This window comes from Suncus etruscus, chromosome X (genome assembly GCF_024139225.1).
Source record: "Suncus etruscus isolate mSunEtr1 chromosome X, mSunEtr1.pri.cur, whole genome shotgun sequence".
In the NCBI taxonomy this organism is placed as follows: domain Eukaryota; kingdom Metazoa; phylum Chordata; class Mammalia; order Eulipotyphla; family Soricidae; genus Suncus; species Suncus etruscus.
The window spans coordinates 112,052,403-112,068,400 of NC_064868.1; the positions used below are offsets into that span (position 1 = coordinate 112,052,403).

At 39.8% G+C, this 15,998-nt stretch overlaps 1 protein-coding gene and 1 long non-coding RNA gene across 3 annotated transcripts in view; both read right to left on the minus strand.

The window, feature by feature from the left end:
- Positions 1-3,162: 3,162 nt before the first annotated feature.
- On the minus strand, positions 3,163-5,892 carry LOC125999105 (uncharacterized). Its single transcript, XR_007492096.1, has 2 exons — positions 5,112-5,892; positions 3,163-4,923 (listed from the first exon to the last, which is right to left on the minus strand). It is a non-coding gene; the product is annotated as an uncharacterized LOC125999105 (long non-coding RNA).
- Positions 5,893-7,787: 1,895 nt separating this feature from the next.
- Positions 7,788-15,998, minus strand: part of XIAP (X-linked inhibitor of apoptosis) — a 42,148-nt gene continuing 33,937 nt past the window's right edge. For both annotated transcript variants that reach the window (XM_049767083.1, XM_049767082.1), the window contains exons 6-7: positions 12,252-12,452; positions 7,788-8,304 (exon numbers count right to left, since the gene is read on the minus strand). In XM_049767083.1, the coding sequence (XP_049623040.1) occupies positions 8,111-8,304; positions 12,252-12,452 (395 nt within the window). In that variant the 3' untranslated portion in view covers positions 7,788-8,110. The remainder of the gene's footprint in view (positions 8,305-12,251; positions 12,453-15,998) is intronic.

Below are 15,998 nucleotides of genomic sequence, written 5' to 3' on the forward strand. Positions count from 1 at the left end.
CTGTGAAAGATATGTAACCCATTATGATCAAAATAAAAATTAAAAAATGTGGGCTGGAGCAATAGCACAATGGTAGGGCATTTACCTTGCACGTGGCCGACCTGGGAGAGACCCAGGCTCGATCCCCGGCATCTCATACCGTTAGTTCGTCTACCAAGCCTGCCAGGAGCTATTTCTGAGTGCAGAGCCAAGAGTAACTCCTGAGCATCCCCAGGTGTGGCCCCAAAACAAAAATAATTATAAAAATGTGCATGTTTATTGAAAATGTTATTGGAGACAATATAGAATCATTATTATACACCTACAAAGAAAAAAAAGAAAGACAAGGGGCTGGGGAGATAAAGCAGATGGGTGGTTGCTTGCAAAAGGAAGACTGAGGTTCGGTTTCCAGAAACCAAAATGGTCCCTGAGCCCCATCAGTAGTGATCCCTGAGTAAAGCCAGGAGTAAGCCCTGAGCATGGCTGGGTGTGGACCCAAACAAAATATAAACAAAAAGATATTGCATTTTATTTATTTATATTTGTTTGGGGAGCCATACCCAGTGGTGCTCAGCGGTTGCCCCTGACTCTGTGCTAAGGAATTACTCCTGGCAGGGTCTGGGGATCATATGGGATGCCAAGGACTGAACCCAGGTTGGCTGCATGCGAGGCAAATGTCCTACCCACTGTACTATTGTTCTGGTCCTAGATATTGCAATATTTTAAAGCAGTTTATTTATTCATTTATTGATTTTGTGGGGGCACACCTGGTGGCGCTCAGGGGTTACTCCTGGCTCTGTGCTCAGAAATTGCTCCTGGCAAGTTCGGGGGACCATATGGAATGCCACAAATCAAACCAGGTCTGTCCCAGTCCCCTGTATGCAAGGTAAATGCCTTAATGCTGTGCTATCTTTCTGGCCTCCCAGATGTTACATTTTATACCTTTGTTTTTCATGGTAAAAAATTCAAGATTGGCTATTAGTTGAAAGGAAAAGATGGGGTGAAGGGAGGGAAGTCATTTGCACAAAGCTACATACACCAATTCAACTTACAGATTTTAGTCATTTGGGTTTTTTTTCCTGATATTTTCATTTTGCTCTATAGCCAGCAATGCCCAAGTTCCAGTGCTCTAGGTTCTGTACTCAAGAGACCCTCTGAGTGCTGGTTGGTGGTACCATATGTGTTTAGTAATATGCATGACAAGCCACCTTAAATATAGTACTATTCTCCTTCAATACCTGCTTTTTATTTTTATTTTTTGGTTCTGAGGCCACACCTGGTGATGCTCAGGGATTACTCCTGACTATGCGCTCAGAAACGGCTCCTGGCTCAGGGGACCATATGTGATGCCAGAGGATTGAACCGTGATCTGTCCTAGGTCAGCCCCGTGCAAGGCAAATGCCCTACTGCTGCGCCACTGCGCTGGCCCCCAATACCTGCTTTTTAAAAAATATTTTATAGTTTGGAAAATATGGTTACAATAGAGATTTTAAGGCATTGAATTACAAAGTTACTATACACCATCACCAACTGCACCAAAGTGCATGGACCGACCCTTCATCTGTTTGGTTAGTTACACTGGGCGATGTCAGAACCCAAGCCTCAACATAAAGCATGCAGTCCATCCACTAGGCACTGTCTTCTTCGCCCAGTCACTTCCATTTTTTAGGGGGGGACACTTGGTGTGCTCAGGGACTTGGTGGTGCTCGTGGCTCTACATTCAGGGACTGATCACTCCTGGTGGTGCTTGGGGTAACCATATGCAGTGCGGGGGTCCGAACACAGGTTGGCTGTGTACAAAGCCACTCTACTTAGTCTCTGCGCTATAGTTCTCAGCCCCCAGTCATTTAGGTCTGGATTTTACGCCTGTACCACTTTCTAGTGATTTTCAAATTTTAACTACTGTTAGATCCACACTGAGGTCTTGCTAAAACAGATTTTTGGGTCTGTCATATGTTTCTTATTCAATATTTTGGAGTTGGGGCTCAATAATTTTCATTTCTATCAAATTCCCAGGGGATGCAGATGCTTCTGTTTCCCGAACCATGCTTTGTAAACCTCTGGAGATTCATATCCTAGGCAGTTCTTAACACATTTATTCTAAAAGCGCATTGCAAATAAAAGTGAGAACAACTTATAGGTTTGATTTCAGGGACACTACCAGTGGCACTCATGGGCTACTCTGAGCTGCTGGGGATGGAGATCACTCCTGAGGGTAGTTGGAGGACCAAGTGACGTCCAGAGCAAACACTCCTGGTTGAAAACATGCTTTGGCCATTCCTGTCGCCAGCCTAACGGTGCTTTTTAATGCTATTACCAGTCTTAAGAGTGATTTTTTCCCTTAACCTTCAAGAGATAGGATTTTATTGTTTTATTTTGGTTTTTGGACCACACGCAGCAGTGTTCAGGGCTTACTCTGGCTCTGTATTCAAGAATTACTCTTTGCAGGAACAGGGGACCGTATGTGGTGCGAGGAATCAAACCTGGCTGACTGTGCAAGACATCTGCACTGCTGCTCTGGCTTCTGAAAAGGCTGATTTTAATCCCTGTTGACTGGTCCATTAAAAATCTACAATAATAGTGGTATATTAAAAAAAAAGGTAATGAGGGCCCGGAGAGAGCACAGCGGTGTTTGCCTTGCAAGCAGCCGATCCAGGACCAAAGGTGGCTGGTTTGAATCCCGGTGTCCCATATGGTCCCCCGTGCCTGCCAGGAGCTATTTCTGAGCAGACAGCAGGAGTAACTCCTGAGCGCCGCCGGGTGTGACCCCCCCCCAAAAAAGGTAATGGGGCTGATGAAAAAGGGCAGGGGGTACAATGGTGGTGCGCAGTGGCCAGCTGATGTGGGTAATATCCTTGGAACCATATATGGTCCTCTGACTTGCAGGGGTGATTTCTGAGTGCAGAGCCAGAAGTCCTAAGCACCACCAGGGGAGAGCTCCCAAGCCAAAATAATAATATTTTTAAAGGGAGTGGGAAAGATAGACTTAGGAAGTTGCATATTGGGGAGTTGTTATGAGTCACACCTCATAGTGCCCAGGCGACCATTGTGGTACTGGGGATTCTACCTGGGCTACTTGCATGCAAAAAACCCTGTGCCCAGCCTTCTCTCTCCAGCATCCTGCATTTTAGTCATTTTAAGAAGAGCACATCAATTTTGAGAAAGTAAAACAAACCATTTACATAATTTTAAAGAATAGTACTTTATTTAATGTTTTATTCACAGAAAAATATGTTTTTATTTATGAAACATAATGGGAGAACATCAGTGAAGTAAAATTTTCTTAATGGGACTGTTTCTATGACATGAAAAAAGGCATAAAATTATATTCACAAATATTGTACATGACAAAACATTTCACATGATTATTCACAACACTAATACAATGACGTAAAACAGTCATTCTGTCAGGTTAACGTATGATAATAATGATATAAAACTGAAATTACAATCAGCTTTCGTTAGAACAAATAAAAATACAAATTTGCTACTAAGCAGACAAAATGACAACATATACTGAGAGTAACTTTTAAGTGTTATAATATATAAGAATGCAGTAAATGCCAAAAATCTATATGCATTACGTGTAAACTCTAAGCTTCAAAATAGAATCTTACTACCCAAACATTGCCATATTGTATAATTCAGAGATATATGTGTTTAAGATTGTCCTATTGTATTCACTACAAAGTATCACTCACTATGTGAAAGGTATGGTATAGAACAGGTGACAGAATAAACATTAGAGACCTGCTGAGAGAAGGAGTGTGAAGCTTCTCCTCTTCAAACTGTGTCAGTCTGGGCTGCAACAAATTAGTTCTAGAGCTTTCAACCACTCACCTTCTGAGCCTCCCCTGCCTCATCTGTAAAATGAGGGGGATGAATCAGATACTCTCAAAGGTCACTTCCAGGTCTCCTGTTTTATTATGCTGCAAATGAAATCCATGTTGCGCTGATATAGTAAGTCTATGCATCAAACTGACACTGATTAGGAAGGTGGGAATATGCCACCTTCTATTAGGAAAAGTTCAACTAAATTTTTTAATAGGCTTTTCAACTTAAAAAGAATTTCAGGGGCTTACGATGTGACTCAATGGTAGTGCACATGCCCCCTAATGGGATTCCCATTAGGTTCAATTCCCAGCACCACAAACACAAAGAGGATTTCAACCTTTCAAGGACTTGACCTATTTATCATCATTAATATAATTATGAGGAACACCAAAACCATGAGTACTAGTCATTAAAAGAGCTCTCATCTAAGTGTTAGGCCAAGGACAAGGCAACTTCATGTGTGTCAGAAGAGAATTAACATTTATAAGTAGGTATTTTACATACATGGTCTTCCTGAAATCTCATAACTTTGTAAAATAACTGCAAACCTAATTTCACAAAGAAATAGCTACCTCCTTTTCTCCCACTTCTTTAAAGCAAATTTGGCTAAAATGAGATACATCTGTCAAAAATTCCTTTTATTCCTCTTCCCCCTTTTCTTATTTCTTGAATAGAAGTGATACATAATTTATCCCATGTCTCCCACCCTCTCAGCCCATCCCCATTAAACACAATTAGGAAATTCTGATTTGGAGCTGAAGAGTATGATACATGCAACTCGTGCTAGAGTGGTAGTCTCCATTCCAAATTCAAAAACACAAATTTTATCCACTAAAATAAAAGCATAAAAATGAACTACCAAAGTTTAAATAATGTAAGGTAATAATAATAAAGGTAATCAGGACTGGGTCATATTATATACATTTCCCATCCTACTCCACCAGAGCCTCTGAATGGGAAAAAATACCTAGCAGGAAAAGCAATTCAAAGCCACTTCTGGCCTGGAATTTATGGATACTAAAATCATTCTCAAAAATTAAGACAAAGCTTATTATGAACACTAAATTATTATGAATAAAGATAACTACATAACTAATTATTACAAAACAACTTTACTCTTTTTTTTTTTGGCCACACCCATTTGATATTCAGGGGTTACTCCTGGCTCAGCGCTCAGAAATTGCCCCTGGCGTGGGGGGACCATATGGGAAGCCAGGGGATCAAACCGCGGTCATTCCTTGGCTAGCACTTGCAAGAAAGACACCTTACCTCTAGCGCCACCTCGCCGGCCCCACAACTTTACTCTTAACGCGACTAACAAAATAGGTGATAAGTTCAAAATATTAAGAGTGAACTTTATAAAGATAAGGAAGAAGTATACTGAGAATTATTTTGGAAAAGGGGAGAAGGCAGAGATTTTTTTTTTCTGGTTTTATCTTTGACCTTACAAAGTGGGACTTGCCCAAATATATGGGGGAAAACTAGTGTTTTGCATAGTGAACACAAACACTGGTGGTGCTGGGGTTTGGGGGGGAACGGACCATATGGGATGCCAGGGATTGAACCAGGGTCAGCTGCCTGTAAGGCAAGCACCCTACCTGCTGTACTATCACTCCAGGCCCAGTCTTTGTACGTTTTTGATTAGAAGCTGGAATACCGAGTGATTTAAGAACCTGAATCTACAACATCTTTAAACAATTCTTAAAATAAACTTGCTAACCACATCAGCTTTATGCATTAAATTTCACAATTCACAGGGAAAAAAGTCTTAACTCAAAATCTTCAAGTTCTAAAAGAGTTTTTTTTAAAATAATTTTCATGGGGGGATGACATCTTGTGGTGCTCAGGGAACCATGTAGTGTTGAGGGATCAAACCTACGCTCTACCTACTGCACTTTCTTTCCATTGGCCCCTCCCCTTGTAGTTTTAAGTTTAGTCTATGAACATAAAACTCAACTTAATGAATATATAATTAAACCTAAGTGGAATACAGTGCAAAGTAAAGAACTGGAGATTTACATAAGACAAAAAACAGGTGGTCACTAATGATTTTTAAAAAGCATTTACATTTGCAATGTTTATTTTAAAAATTTTTTGTTTTGTTTTGTTTTTGGTTTTTGGGCCACACCCAGTGGTGCTCAGGGGTTACTCCGGCTATCTGCTCAGAAATAGCTCCTGGCAGGCATGGGGGACCATATGAGACGCCGGGATTCGAACCAACCACCTTAGGTCCTGGGTCAGCTGCTTGCAAGGCAAACACCACTGTGCTATCTCTATGGCCCCTTATTTTTGAATTTTTTGAGGGATATAAGGTTTAGACCACATCTGACCATGCTTAGGACTTACTTTTGGCTTTGCACTCAGGAATTATTTCTGGTGCTCAGAGGACCATTTGGGATGCTGGGGAGTGAACCCCAGTGGTGATGCAAACACCCTACCCACTGTACTATCACTCAGGCCCTATAAATATGCAATGCCTTAAATGAACATTATGTAAACAGCAGTTAGGAAAACATGTTCTAATATTGTTTTTCTCAGAAACTTTCTGTAATAAAATGCCTCACTCACCTCTACAAAAGGTCATTGTGAGAATCTTGGTAGGTTCAATGAAGTAGTTAATTTCTATTTTTCATCTACATTGACTGCTATTCAAGTTTTATTTCCTTTTTAATATTTAAACAATTCTTGTCATATTTTATAATTTTCATTTTTTTTGTTTTGGGGCCACACCTGGTAGTGCTCGAGGGCCCAGGTGGTGCTGGGAATTGAACCCAGACCCTTGCATGCAAAGCATGCATTCCAGCCTACTGAGCTCTCTCAGACCCAATTTCTATAAGATTTTTATGGATCTTGAGAGAACAAATATTTCAGAAGTACCTACTATCACTAGTAAAAAAAGAATTTAGGTAGAGAGTTGACAGTTTACCCTTATATACATCTTAATCATACTAATCACAAAAAACTAAGACAAAAGGATAGGAGACTCTCAACATGAAAAGCTGTCACTATAATTACAAGCAGTGTACAAACATGCTTCTACTTTTACCTACGTAAGCTGACAGATGTTTAAAATACTGGGTTAACAAAGATCTTTTAGTAAAGTGACTTAGGCAGGCTTAAACTAGCAAGGATTAAGGATGAATCCTCACTAATTAATTGGAAGATCTGAGAGACATATTTTATACTTCATTTTACAAAATCAGGAATATTTATTTTGAAACAAGAGAAGACATGATCTACCTGTCAGAAAACTACCACTCAGAAATGTTTTTCATCCACAAAACAGGAAAAACATAAAAATACTTAAATTTCACATTGGCACTAAAAAGGTTAACTGTCCTGTCTTCCTGGATTAGAAAAACTAAAGCTGAGCAATAAGTAGTTTTGCAGGCGTTTGAACATGCCTAAGCCTTTAAATCAGTAAGAGTTTCTAAAAATTCTGATTACAAAATACATACTTATAAAATTAAACAGCAAAATTAAAAAAGTAGAAAGTGAAAGGTCCCTTTAATCTGCGCTGGGACCCATTAGCCCACCCCCACCCCCCAAGAAAAACCATAGTTAGTCATTTAGTGCATAACTTTCCAAATATTTTGTTCGATATATTTACAAACACACACATACCCCTTCATGTGGTTCATGCTCTATAAAATTTTGCTACTTGCACTTTATACTTAATACATCCTTGATTTCACTCCATGTCAGTACATATAGACTAGATGGCATTCTATCATCAACTTTTTGAACATATTAATAAACATCCACACAAGTACATAGTACATATGTATCATTTTAAAAGAAAATCGACAGAATCATAAAACAAAGAAAGCTATCTAAAAATAATTTCTCTTTTCACCAGCATGGAGCAGTTCATTCCTTTTCACACAAAGCGAATTATGTGATTGGAGAGATTAACTCTAATCTCCACATTTATACAGAACACTCCGTTTGTTAAGTCTATCGAAAAAGAACGAAAAAGTCAGTTGATTAATTCAGTTACACTCAGAAGCTATGTTAAGTCAGTGTACTACAAATACACATTGTGATCAGTTACAATATATTTCTTAGTATAGATTTCAATTAAATGACAGTAAAAATGATAAATAATACAGCGGCTATTCTGAAAAATCCAGAAATTAAAAAAAATCAATTATCACCTCTTAACACTGTAGTTTATGTTTTTCCTACTTGGTAGCAAATGCTAATGAAATTCAATGCTGATTGCTTTAAGTGGGTTCACATTACACATTCAAACAGTGTAATAAGAACATTAACACGCCTACTGCAGAGTTACATTTTAAGACATAAAAATTTTCTGCCTGAAAGTAATGACTGTGTAGCACATAGGACATTTGTCAACTGCTTCAGCACATTGTTTACAAGTGACCAGATGTCCACAAGGAATAAAAGCTATAGCAATATTTTTATCCATACAGATTTTACAAAGTTTCTCCTCTTGCAGGAGTCTTAGTTGCTCTTCAGGACTAATATCTGCACAAAGAAGATAAAAGAAACGTTAATTTTAGACTGTCATAACTTGTTTAAATTCACTGAACCATTTGAACTCCTACTACGTGCAATGAGCAAATCAAGTACTGGCTGATGGGTGACTCACATATGCTTGGTCCTAGGTAGCATGAGCTAATACTGTGGAAGTGAATACAAAAAACCAAGTGACAAGTGCCATATTAAAGTCAAGTACAAAGTGCTGTGTAACAAGATGGAAGAACTAGTTCTGTTCAGACAGGGTGAGAAGACTTCATAGGTTAGTGACATTTAACTTCAGGGATAGGAGAGAAATAGAAACCTGGGTTTGATCCCTGGCAACCTACATGGCCAGTGAGCTTGCCAGGAGTGATCCCTCAGCACAGAGCCAGGAGTGATATCACAGCACTGCTGGGTGTGGCCCCAAAACAAAGCATGTCAGAGACATAATATCAAGCAGGTTTACACAAGGAATACATCAGAGAAAGTACCCACTCTTAGACTGGACACAAAGTAAAATACCAAAATGTTAACAGAGCAAAGATTTCCAATTCTCTCCTTTCAAACATGGAACAAACTGGCTGCGTGGAAAGCAAATGCCTTACACACCGCACTATCACTCCAGCAATAACTTTACATTATCTTAAATCAATTCTAGAATAAACTGATGTTAGTTCTGGTACACTGAGGACTGCTGGAAGCTTACCTCTCCAGCACCAAACTGAGAGTAGTGCCCGAGTACAGCTGGGTATGGTTCACAACCCAAAACAAAAAAAAATTCTTAAATGTTTTTTATTTTTTTAGGCCATGCCTGGCAGAGTTCAGGCAACTATAAGTGGTGCTGGGAATCAAGCTTGGCCAGATATCTGAAAGCAAGTGCCTTCTCCACTGTACTCTCTGTTGTGTATCATACAAAGATACATAAAAGGATTAAAATACTTTAGCATATACACAAGAAATAAAGAGCTTTATACAATGTCTAATTATAATCTTACTTTTGATGTTGGGGATCAAACCCCAGGCTTAATATATGCAAGGCTTGTGCTCTATTGCTGAACCATATTCCTGGCACACACTATGTAATTTTTACAAAGAAAGAAATACTGAGTTGGAGCTATTTTTAGAAGACCAATTACTGGGGCATGCTTTGTCAAACAGCCACTTGGGAAAAAAGCTAGCACTGAATCTAAGAATCTGTAAACAATAACATGCTTTTCCTAATAACTTCTATCTACTTTACTTCAATTAGGCCTGCCCACCTACCCTATATGTGTACGTCTGTATATCCACATATATATTTTGGTTTTTGGGCCACAACGGCAATGTTCAGGGGTTACTTCTGGCTCTGCGCTCAGAAATTGTTCCTGGCAGGCTCGCCACCCTATATATATTCTTTTTTGGTTTTTTTTGGCCACACCCGTTTGACACTCAGGGGTTACTCCTGGCTATGCGCTCAGAAATTGCTCCTGGCTTGGAGGACCATATGGGACACTGGGGGATCGAACCGCGGTCCATCCTATGCTAGCGCTTGCAAGGCAGACACCTTACCTCTAGCGCCACCTCTCCGGCCCTGCCACCCTATATTTTATATAAAATTAAAAGACTCAGTGTTTAGGAGAAGCAGAAAGAAGTTCTAACATGAGAAAATAGTCTATGTCAATCTATCTATTTATTTATTTTAGGTTTTGGGCCATATCAGTGGTGCTCAGGGGTTACTCATAGCTCTGTGCTCAGAAATCATTCCTGACAGGATCAGGGACCATATGGGACTCCTGGGATGAAACCCACATCAGCTGCATGCAAGGCAAAGGCCCTCCCCACTGTGCTATCATCGATCAGGCCCCAATTTAGTGTGACTATATGTAGGTCAAGTGGTGGAATTCCACTCTTGCCCCTGAAAGCTGCTTCTTGGTTTGGCCCTCTTTCATATACCATCTTAAAGTAGAATACCTGTCTTGAATACAGGCAGTGGTTGGGGGGAGTGTAAGGGGCATTGGTGGTAGAATGTTGCACTGGTGAAGGGGGTATTCTATTTATGATGGAAACCCAACTAAAATCATGCTTGTAATCATGGTGTTTAAATAAAGATTTTATTTAAAAAAAAAAGAACTCCCATGAAATTTGGTTAGGTAGAGAGAACAGACATTCTACAATGCATTGTGTTAGAAGAGTCTAATAGCAGGGGTCTTCAAACTATGGCCCGCGGGCCACATATTGTATTTGTTTCTGTTTTGTTTCTTCACTTCAAAATAAGATAGATGCAGTGTGCAGAGGAATTTGTTCATAGTTTTTGTTTTTACTGTAGTCCGGCCCGCCAACGATCTGAGGGACAGTAAATTGGCCCCTGTTTAAAAAGTTTGAGGACCACTGATCTAATAGTAACCTAACACATTCTTCTGTTGTACAGCAGCATCCAGTATAATAAATAATAGCTTATTATCAAACAAATAAGCTTGAGTTGTAATTAGTGTACAGAGAAAAGTGATATAATTGCTTTTGGTCTACTGGAGTAGAAACATGACCAAGTCAACAGTTTTAATTTTATTTTATATAGTCTATGGGTCACAACCAGCAGTGCTCAGAAGTTATACCTGGCTCTGGACTGAATCATTCCTGGAGGGCACAAGGGAACAGAGTATGCCAGGAATAAAACTCAGGTCAACAGTGTTCGAGGCAAGTGCTCTACCTGCTGTACTATCTCACTCAATGGTTAACTTTAGTATCACCAATAAAAGTAAAGCTCTTATAGGTTTTATTTGAGGGGGGCATATTTGGTGGTGCTCAGGGGACCATACAGAATGTCAGGGACTGAACCAGGGATGGTTGCATGCAAGCCAAGAGCTGTGCCCACTTTACTAGATCTCTAGGCCATAGGTTTTCCAAATAAATGTATTCTTAGGAAAAGCAGTCAATTGAATCATCTCATCTCATCAAAATGATGTCATTTTAAAAATCATTACTACAATACCACACCCAAGTACCCAAAACTGAATTTGGTTAGAAACGTTTTATTTAAACTTTAGGATTGCTGACAAGAAGTAGAGTACCTGTTATCCTACTGTGTTGTTTTGGGGGCAAAATGCAGATGTGTTTAGGGGTTATTCCTGGCTCTGTGCTCAGTAGTCACTTCTGGCAGTGCTCAGGATACCTTATGTGGTCCAGAGACTGAACTGGGATTGGCACTCACAAGGCAAGACAAGCGTTTATTTTGGCTACACCTGGTGATGCGCAGGGGTTACTCATGGCTCTGACTCAGAAATTACTTCTGGTGGTCCTTGGGACACTGTATGGAATATGCTGGGATTGAACCTAGTTGGCCATGTGCAAGGCAAATGTCTTACCTGCTGTACTACTGCTCCAGGCCAATAAGGCAAACACTTTAATATTTACACTGTGTTTCTGGCCATTGCTGTCATCCTTAAGGAAGTTGTTTTAAGTAATTTATTTCTGTGGTATTAGGGATTAAACTCAATTCTCCTGAATGCAAGGGATGTGTTTTTATCACTGAGTCACATCTTCAGCCATGGAGGTCATATTTATATATGTATTTTCTCCTTCCTCAGAGGAGTTTCATGCTTCTCTGCACTATTTAATATATATTTCCGTATTATGTTGCCATTCATTCAGATATACTTATTATATCAGGGGTAGCAAACACGCGGCATGCAAGGCAAGTGCCCTACCGCTTGCGCCACCACTCCGACCCCATCTATGTCATATTTTTTTAAAAATACAACTATGAATAACTCTGCAAATTACAATGATTTAAATAAAAACAAGTTTAAAAAGTAGACACATGTGAGACCAGAGTGATAACAGAGTGGGTAAGACACCTGCGATACACATAACTGACCTGGGTTCCATCTAGCACCACATATGATCCCCAGAGCCTGCCAGGAGTGATCCCTTAGCACTGCTTAGTGTAGTCCAAATATTTTAATAGCCCTACATACCTTTTTGCAAGGAAGTCTGACTTGATTCATCATGTACATTATTTTTCTGAGCACTAATTAGATCTGCAACCAAGACCTCAAGTGATTTATAGTTGTTTCCAGAGGTCTGAATTTTTTTCTCCATTATTTTCTTGATATCACTGAAATGGAACCCCATTCGTATGGCTTCTTGTACCATAGGATTTTGGAAGGCAGTATCATCTGAAATGAAAATTGGTAAAGGAAAAGAACATAAAACTTAGACAATTATCTTCAATATCATCCCAATAGCAACATTTTTTTGTTTTTTTTTTTTGGTCACACCTGATGACACTCAGGGGTTAGTCCTGGCTTTGTGTTTGGAGGACCATATGGGATACCAGGATTCAAACCACCATCTGTCCTGGGTTGACATGTGCAAGGCTAATGCCCTACTGCTGTGCTATTTCTCTGGCACAATAGCAACATATTTAAATAGTAAAACCAAACAGAAGGAAAACAGTCAGCCAAGAGCTACTTTTGGGGGGGCAGGACAGATATCATGGAGGTAGGGCATTTGCCTTGATTGCAGGAGGACAGTGGTTCAAATCCCGGCATCCTATATGGTCCCCCGAGCCTACCAAGAGTGATTTCTGAGCACAGAGCCAGGAGTAACCACTGAGCGCTGCTGGGAGTGACCCAAAAACCAAAACAAAACAAACAAAAGAGCTACTTTGGGACGATTTTTGAAATATTTATGCATTTAAAAGGTAATTCTGAAAAGTTTACCATTAATTGAAAATACAGTATGTACTTTGTAGCATTATGTTTAGTACTTTAGGACTGTGAAGAAGGGCCGAAGGAATACACAGCAGTAGGGCATTTGCCTTGTAGGCGGCTGACCTGGGATGGACCGGGGTTTGATCCACAGCATCCCATATGGTTTCCCCCCCCCAGTCAGCCAGGAGTGATTTCTGAGCTCAGAGCCAGGAGTAACCAGAGTGTCGCTGGGTGTGGCTCAAAAACCAAAACCAAAACCAAAAAACTGGAAAAGTGATATGATAAAATACTAAAAAACACCCGATGTTTTATGAAACAGGTGGTGGACCCATCAGCAATCAACCCAAGGTACTTAAAGAGAGGACAGCTTTACTAACTCATTAGCAATTATTTTGAAAAAAAAAAATCCTGAAAAATATAGAGAAGCTCCATTCTGTGATCTTGACTTTCCTAAGCCTTGGACTTGGTTTCTGTAGAAGAGGGGGAAGAATTAGATTGGCCAAAGAAGCAAAGAGAGGGGCTTGAGATAGTTTGATGAGTGCTCAATTTGGCAGTCCATTTACTAAAATTGGAAATAACTAAATGGACTGGTCTGTGTTATTGCATCCACACTGATCACTGTCAGATGTGACCCCAAAATAAAAAAAAGGAAATAGAAAATCACGGCAACAATAAAGCAAGAATATAGGATACAGACGTAAGTACAAAAAGAGACTTAAAACTCTTTCTTGGGGTGCGGGGGACATTTGACAGTGCTCAGAGCTTACTCCTTGGCTCTGTCAGGAATCACTCACAGTGGGGCTCAGAGAACTATATGTGGTGCCAGGATCAAAGCCAAGTCAGCTGCAAGTGCTCTTTTCACTGTACTATTGCTTGGTCCTGAGGCATCAATTTTCTGACTCATCTATTCTACTCTGAATTATTAAAAATTGGTGATAAAGGCCAAACAGACAGCTCAACAGCTTGAGTGCATATTCTGAATGTGACAGACCCAGGTTCGGATCTCTGGCACTACAGTCCTCTGAGCACCCTGGGAGCACAGCCAAGCACTGAACCAAGAGTAGTCCCCAATACTGCTGGGTGTGCCTTCCCCAAAACTGAATAAAAGTAAGTGCAAATAAAGGACAAAAACATAAGAATAGTCACATCATTATTTGAGTACCAAAATGGAAAGAAATCGTGTCCATCAGATGAGCAAGTAAATATTTACTAAAAAATTGTACAGCAAGAAAAAAATTGCCACAAAGAAAATCTCATAGCTATAAGCAAAAATGTCAACATATCTAATATATGATAATAGAAGTCACTATAAAATGGATGTGGGTATTAAGAAGGGGCTTGATAGAACATTTGGGTGGTGGGAATGTCTTCTTTTGTGCTATCAGGGATCTAAGGTAAGGTTTTTACAAACACAACCTACTTCTGAACATCCCTCATCATTAAAATGTTCCATACTTTGGTCTGGATCTTAGTTACCCTCCTGATAACACTGCCTTCCTTGTTCAAGGTTGTTTCATCAAGACACTGATGACCAGGCCAGGGCTGTCTGTGTAGTTTACATGTTCTCATGGCTGAATGTTTTTTTTTTGGGGGGGGGGCAGGGGTATACCCGGCAGCACTCAGAGATTAGTCCTGGCTCTGTGCTCAGAAATCACTCCTAGAAGGCTCCAGGGACCATATGGGATGCCGGGAACCAAACCCAGGTTTGACCTGTCCCAGGTCAGCCACATACAAGGCAAATGCCCTGCCACTGTGCTATCACTCTGGGCCCCTGAGTGTTTTTTAGGGTACTCATGTTTTCTCCCAACCATAATGATAAGCATGTGAGGCTTGTAGGCATGTTTAAATTGTCCCAGTTTGAGAAAGTGAATGTGACAGAGATGGGAAGAGGGGAGATGGGACGGCAAGGATAGAAGCCATAAGAGGAGTGGGGAGACGAGGGGAGAAAAGGGGAACAAGAAAAGAGACTGAAAGGAAAGAGAAGGGATGGAAGAGGAGAGAGAACTTTCTTGTATCCTGAGAGGCTCTGACCACCCAAAATCTGAATTAGAGTAAGGCTGGAAAACAAGTGAATGAACACTAATGCATGTTTAATATTAAAAGAGTTTTGGGTCATAAAAAACTTGGTGATGTTTTGGTGACCATTAATATGCCATAGGAACTTACCTTTTGTATATATAATTTACCTTTTGTAAAACTTAAACTGGTTTTGTTATATTTTCTTAGTTTCAATTCCCAGAAGCTTTAAAGTTAAATAATGTGTGAAAATAAATATTATATAATATTTCATATAGTTTATTGATGTATATTAGACCTTAAAACATTCTTTATCTTATCTGTTTTGGGAATACATCTGAAAATGTGCAGGCATTATTTCTGGCTCTGCAAGAATTACTTCTACCAGTGCTTTGGAGACCATTTGGGATGCTGTGGATGGAACCCAGATATATCACATACAAGGCAAGTGTCTTGTCCGCTGTACTACCGCTCCAGCACAAGTCTGAGTGGTTTTTGAGCTATTTTTGAGATTTGTAGGCGGAAATGTCTAGGGAATAATTGTTTCCTTGTTCTACTGGTTTTCTGGCTAGTTTTTATGGCTTCTGCCTATCTAATTAGACACTGATGGTTTCCTTTCATTCCCTCATTGAACATTTATTTAATGATCTCTTTAGATACTTCTACACAACTTTATCCTTATTTAATGAGTTCAGATTGTAATATACATCTTCTTGGATATCCTGCAGCTGTCTCAAACTTGCCATATACCAAAAGCAGAGATAAGGCTTTCTTATTAAAAATATAAGAGTTGGGGAGATAGCTCAAAGAGATAATGCATATATTTTACATCTGGAAGGCACTGGTTGGATCTTTGGCACCACAGTCCCCCAGAGTCAACTTGGAAGCAGCTCCCAAGTTGCAAGCTATACTGTCAGGTTTCCCCAAAAGAAATTTTAATAAAAATCTATGTAATTTCTAAAATATGAGCTATAAGAAATTTGTATTTATGTC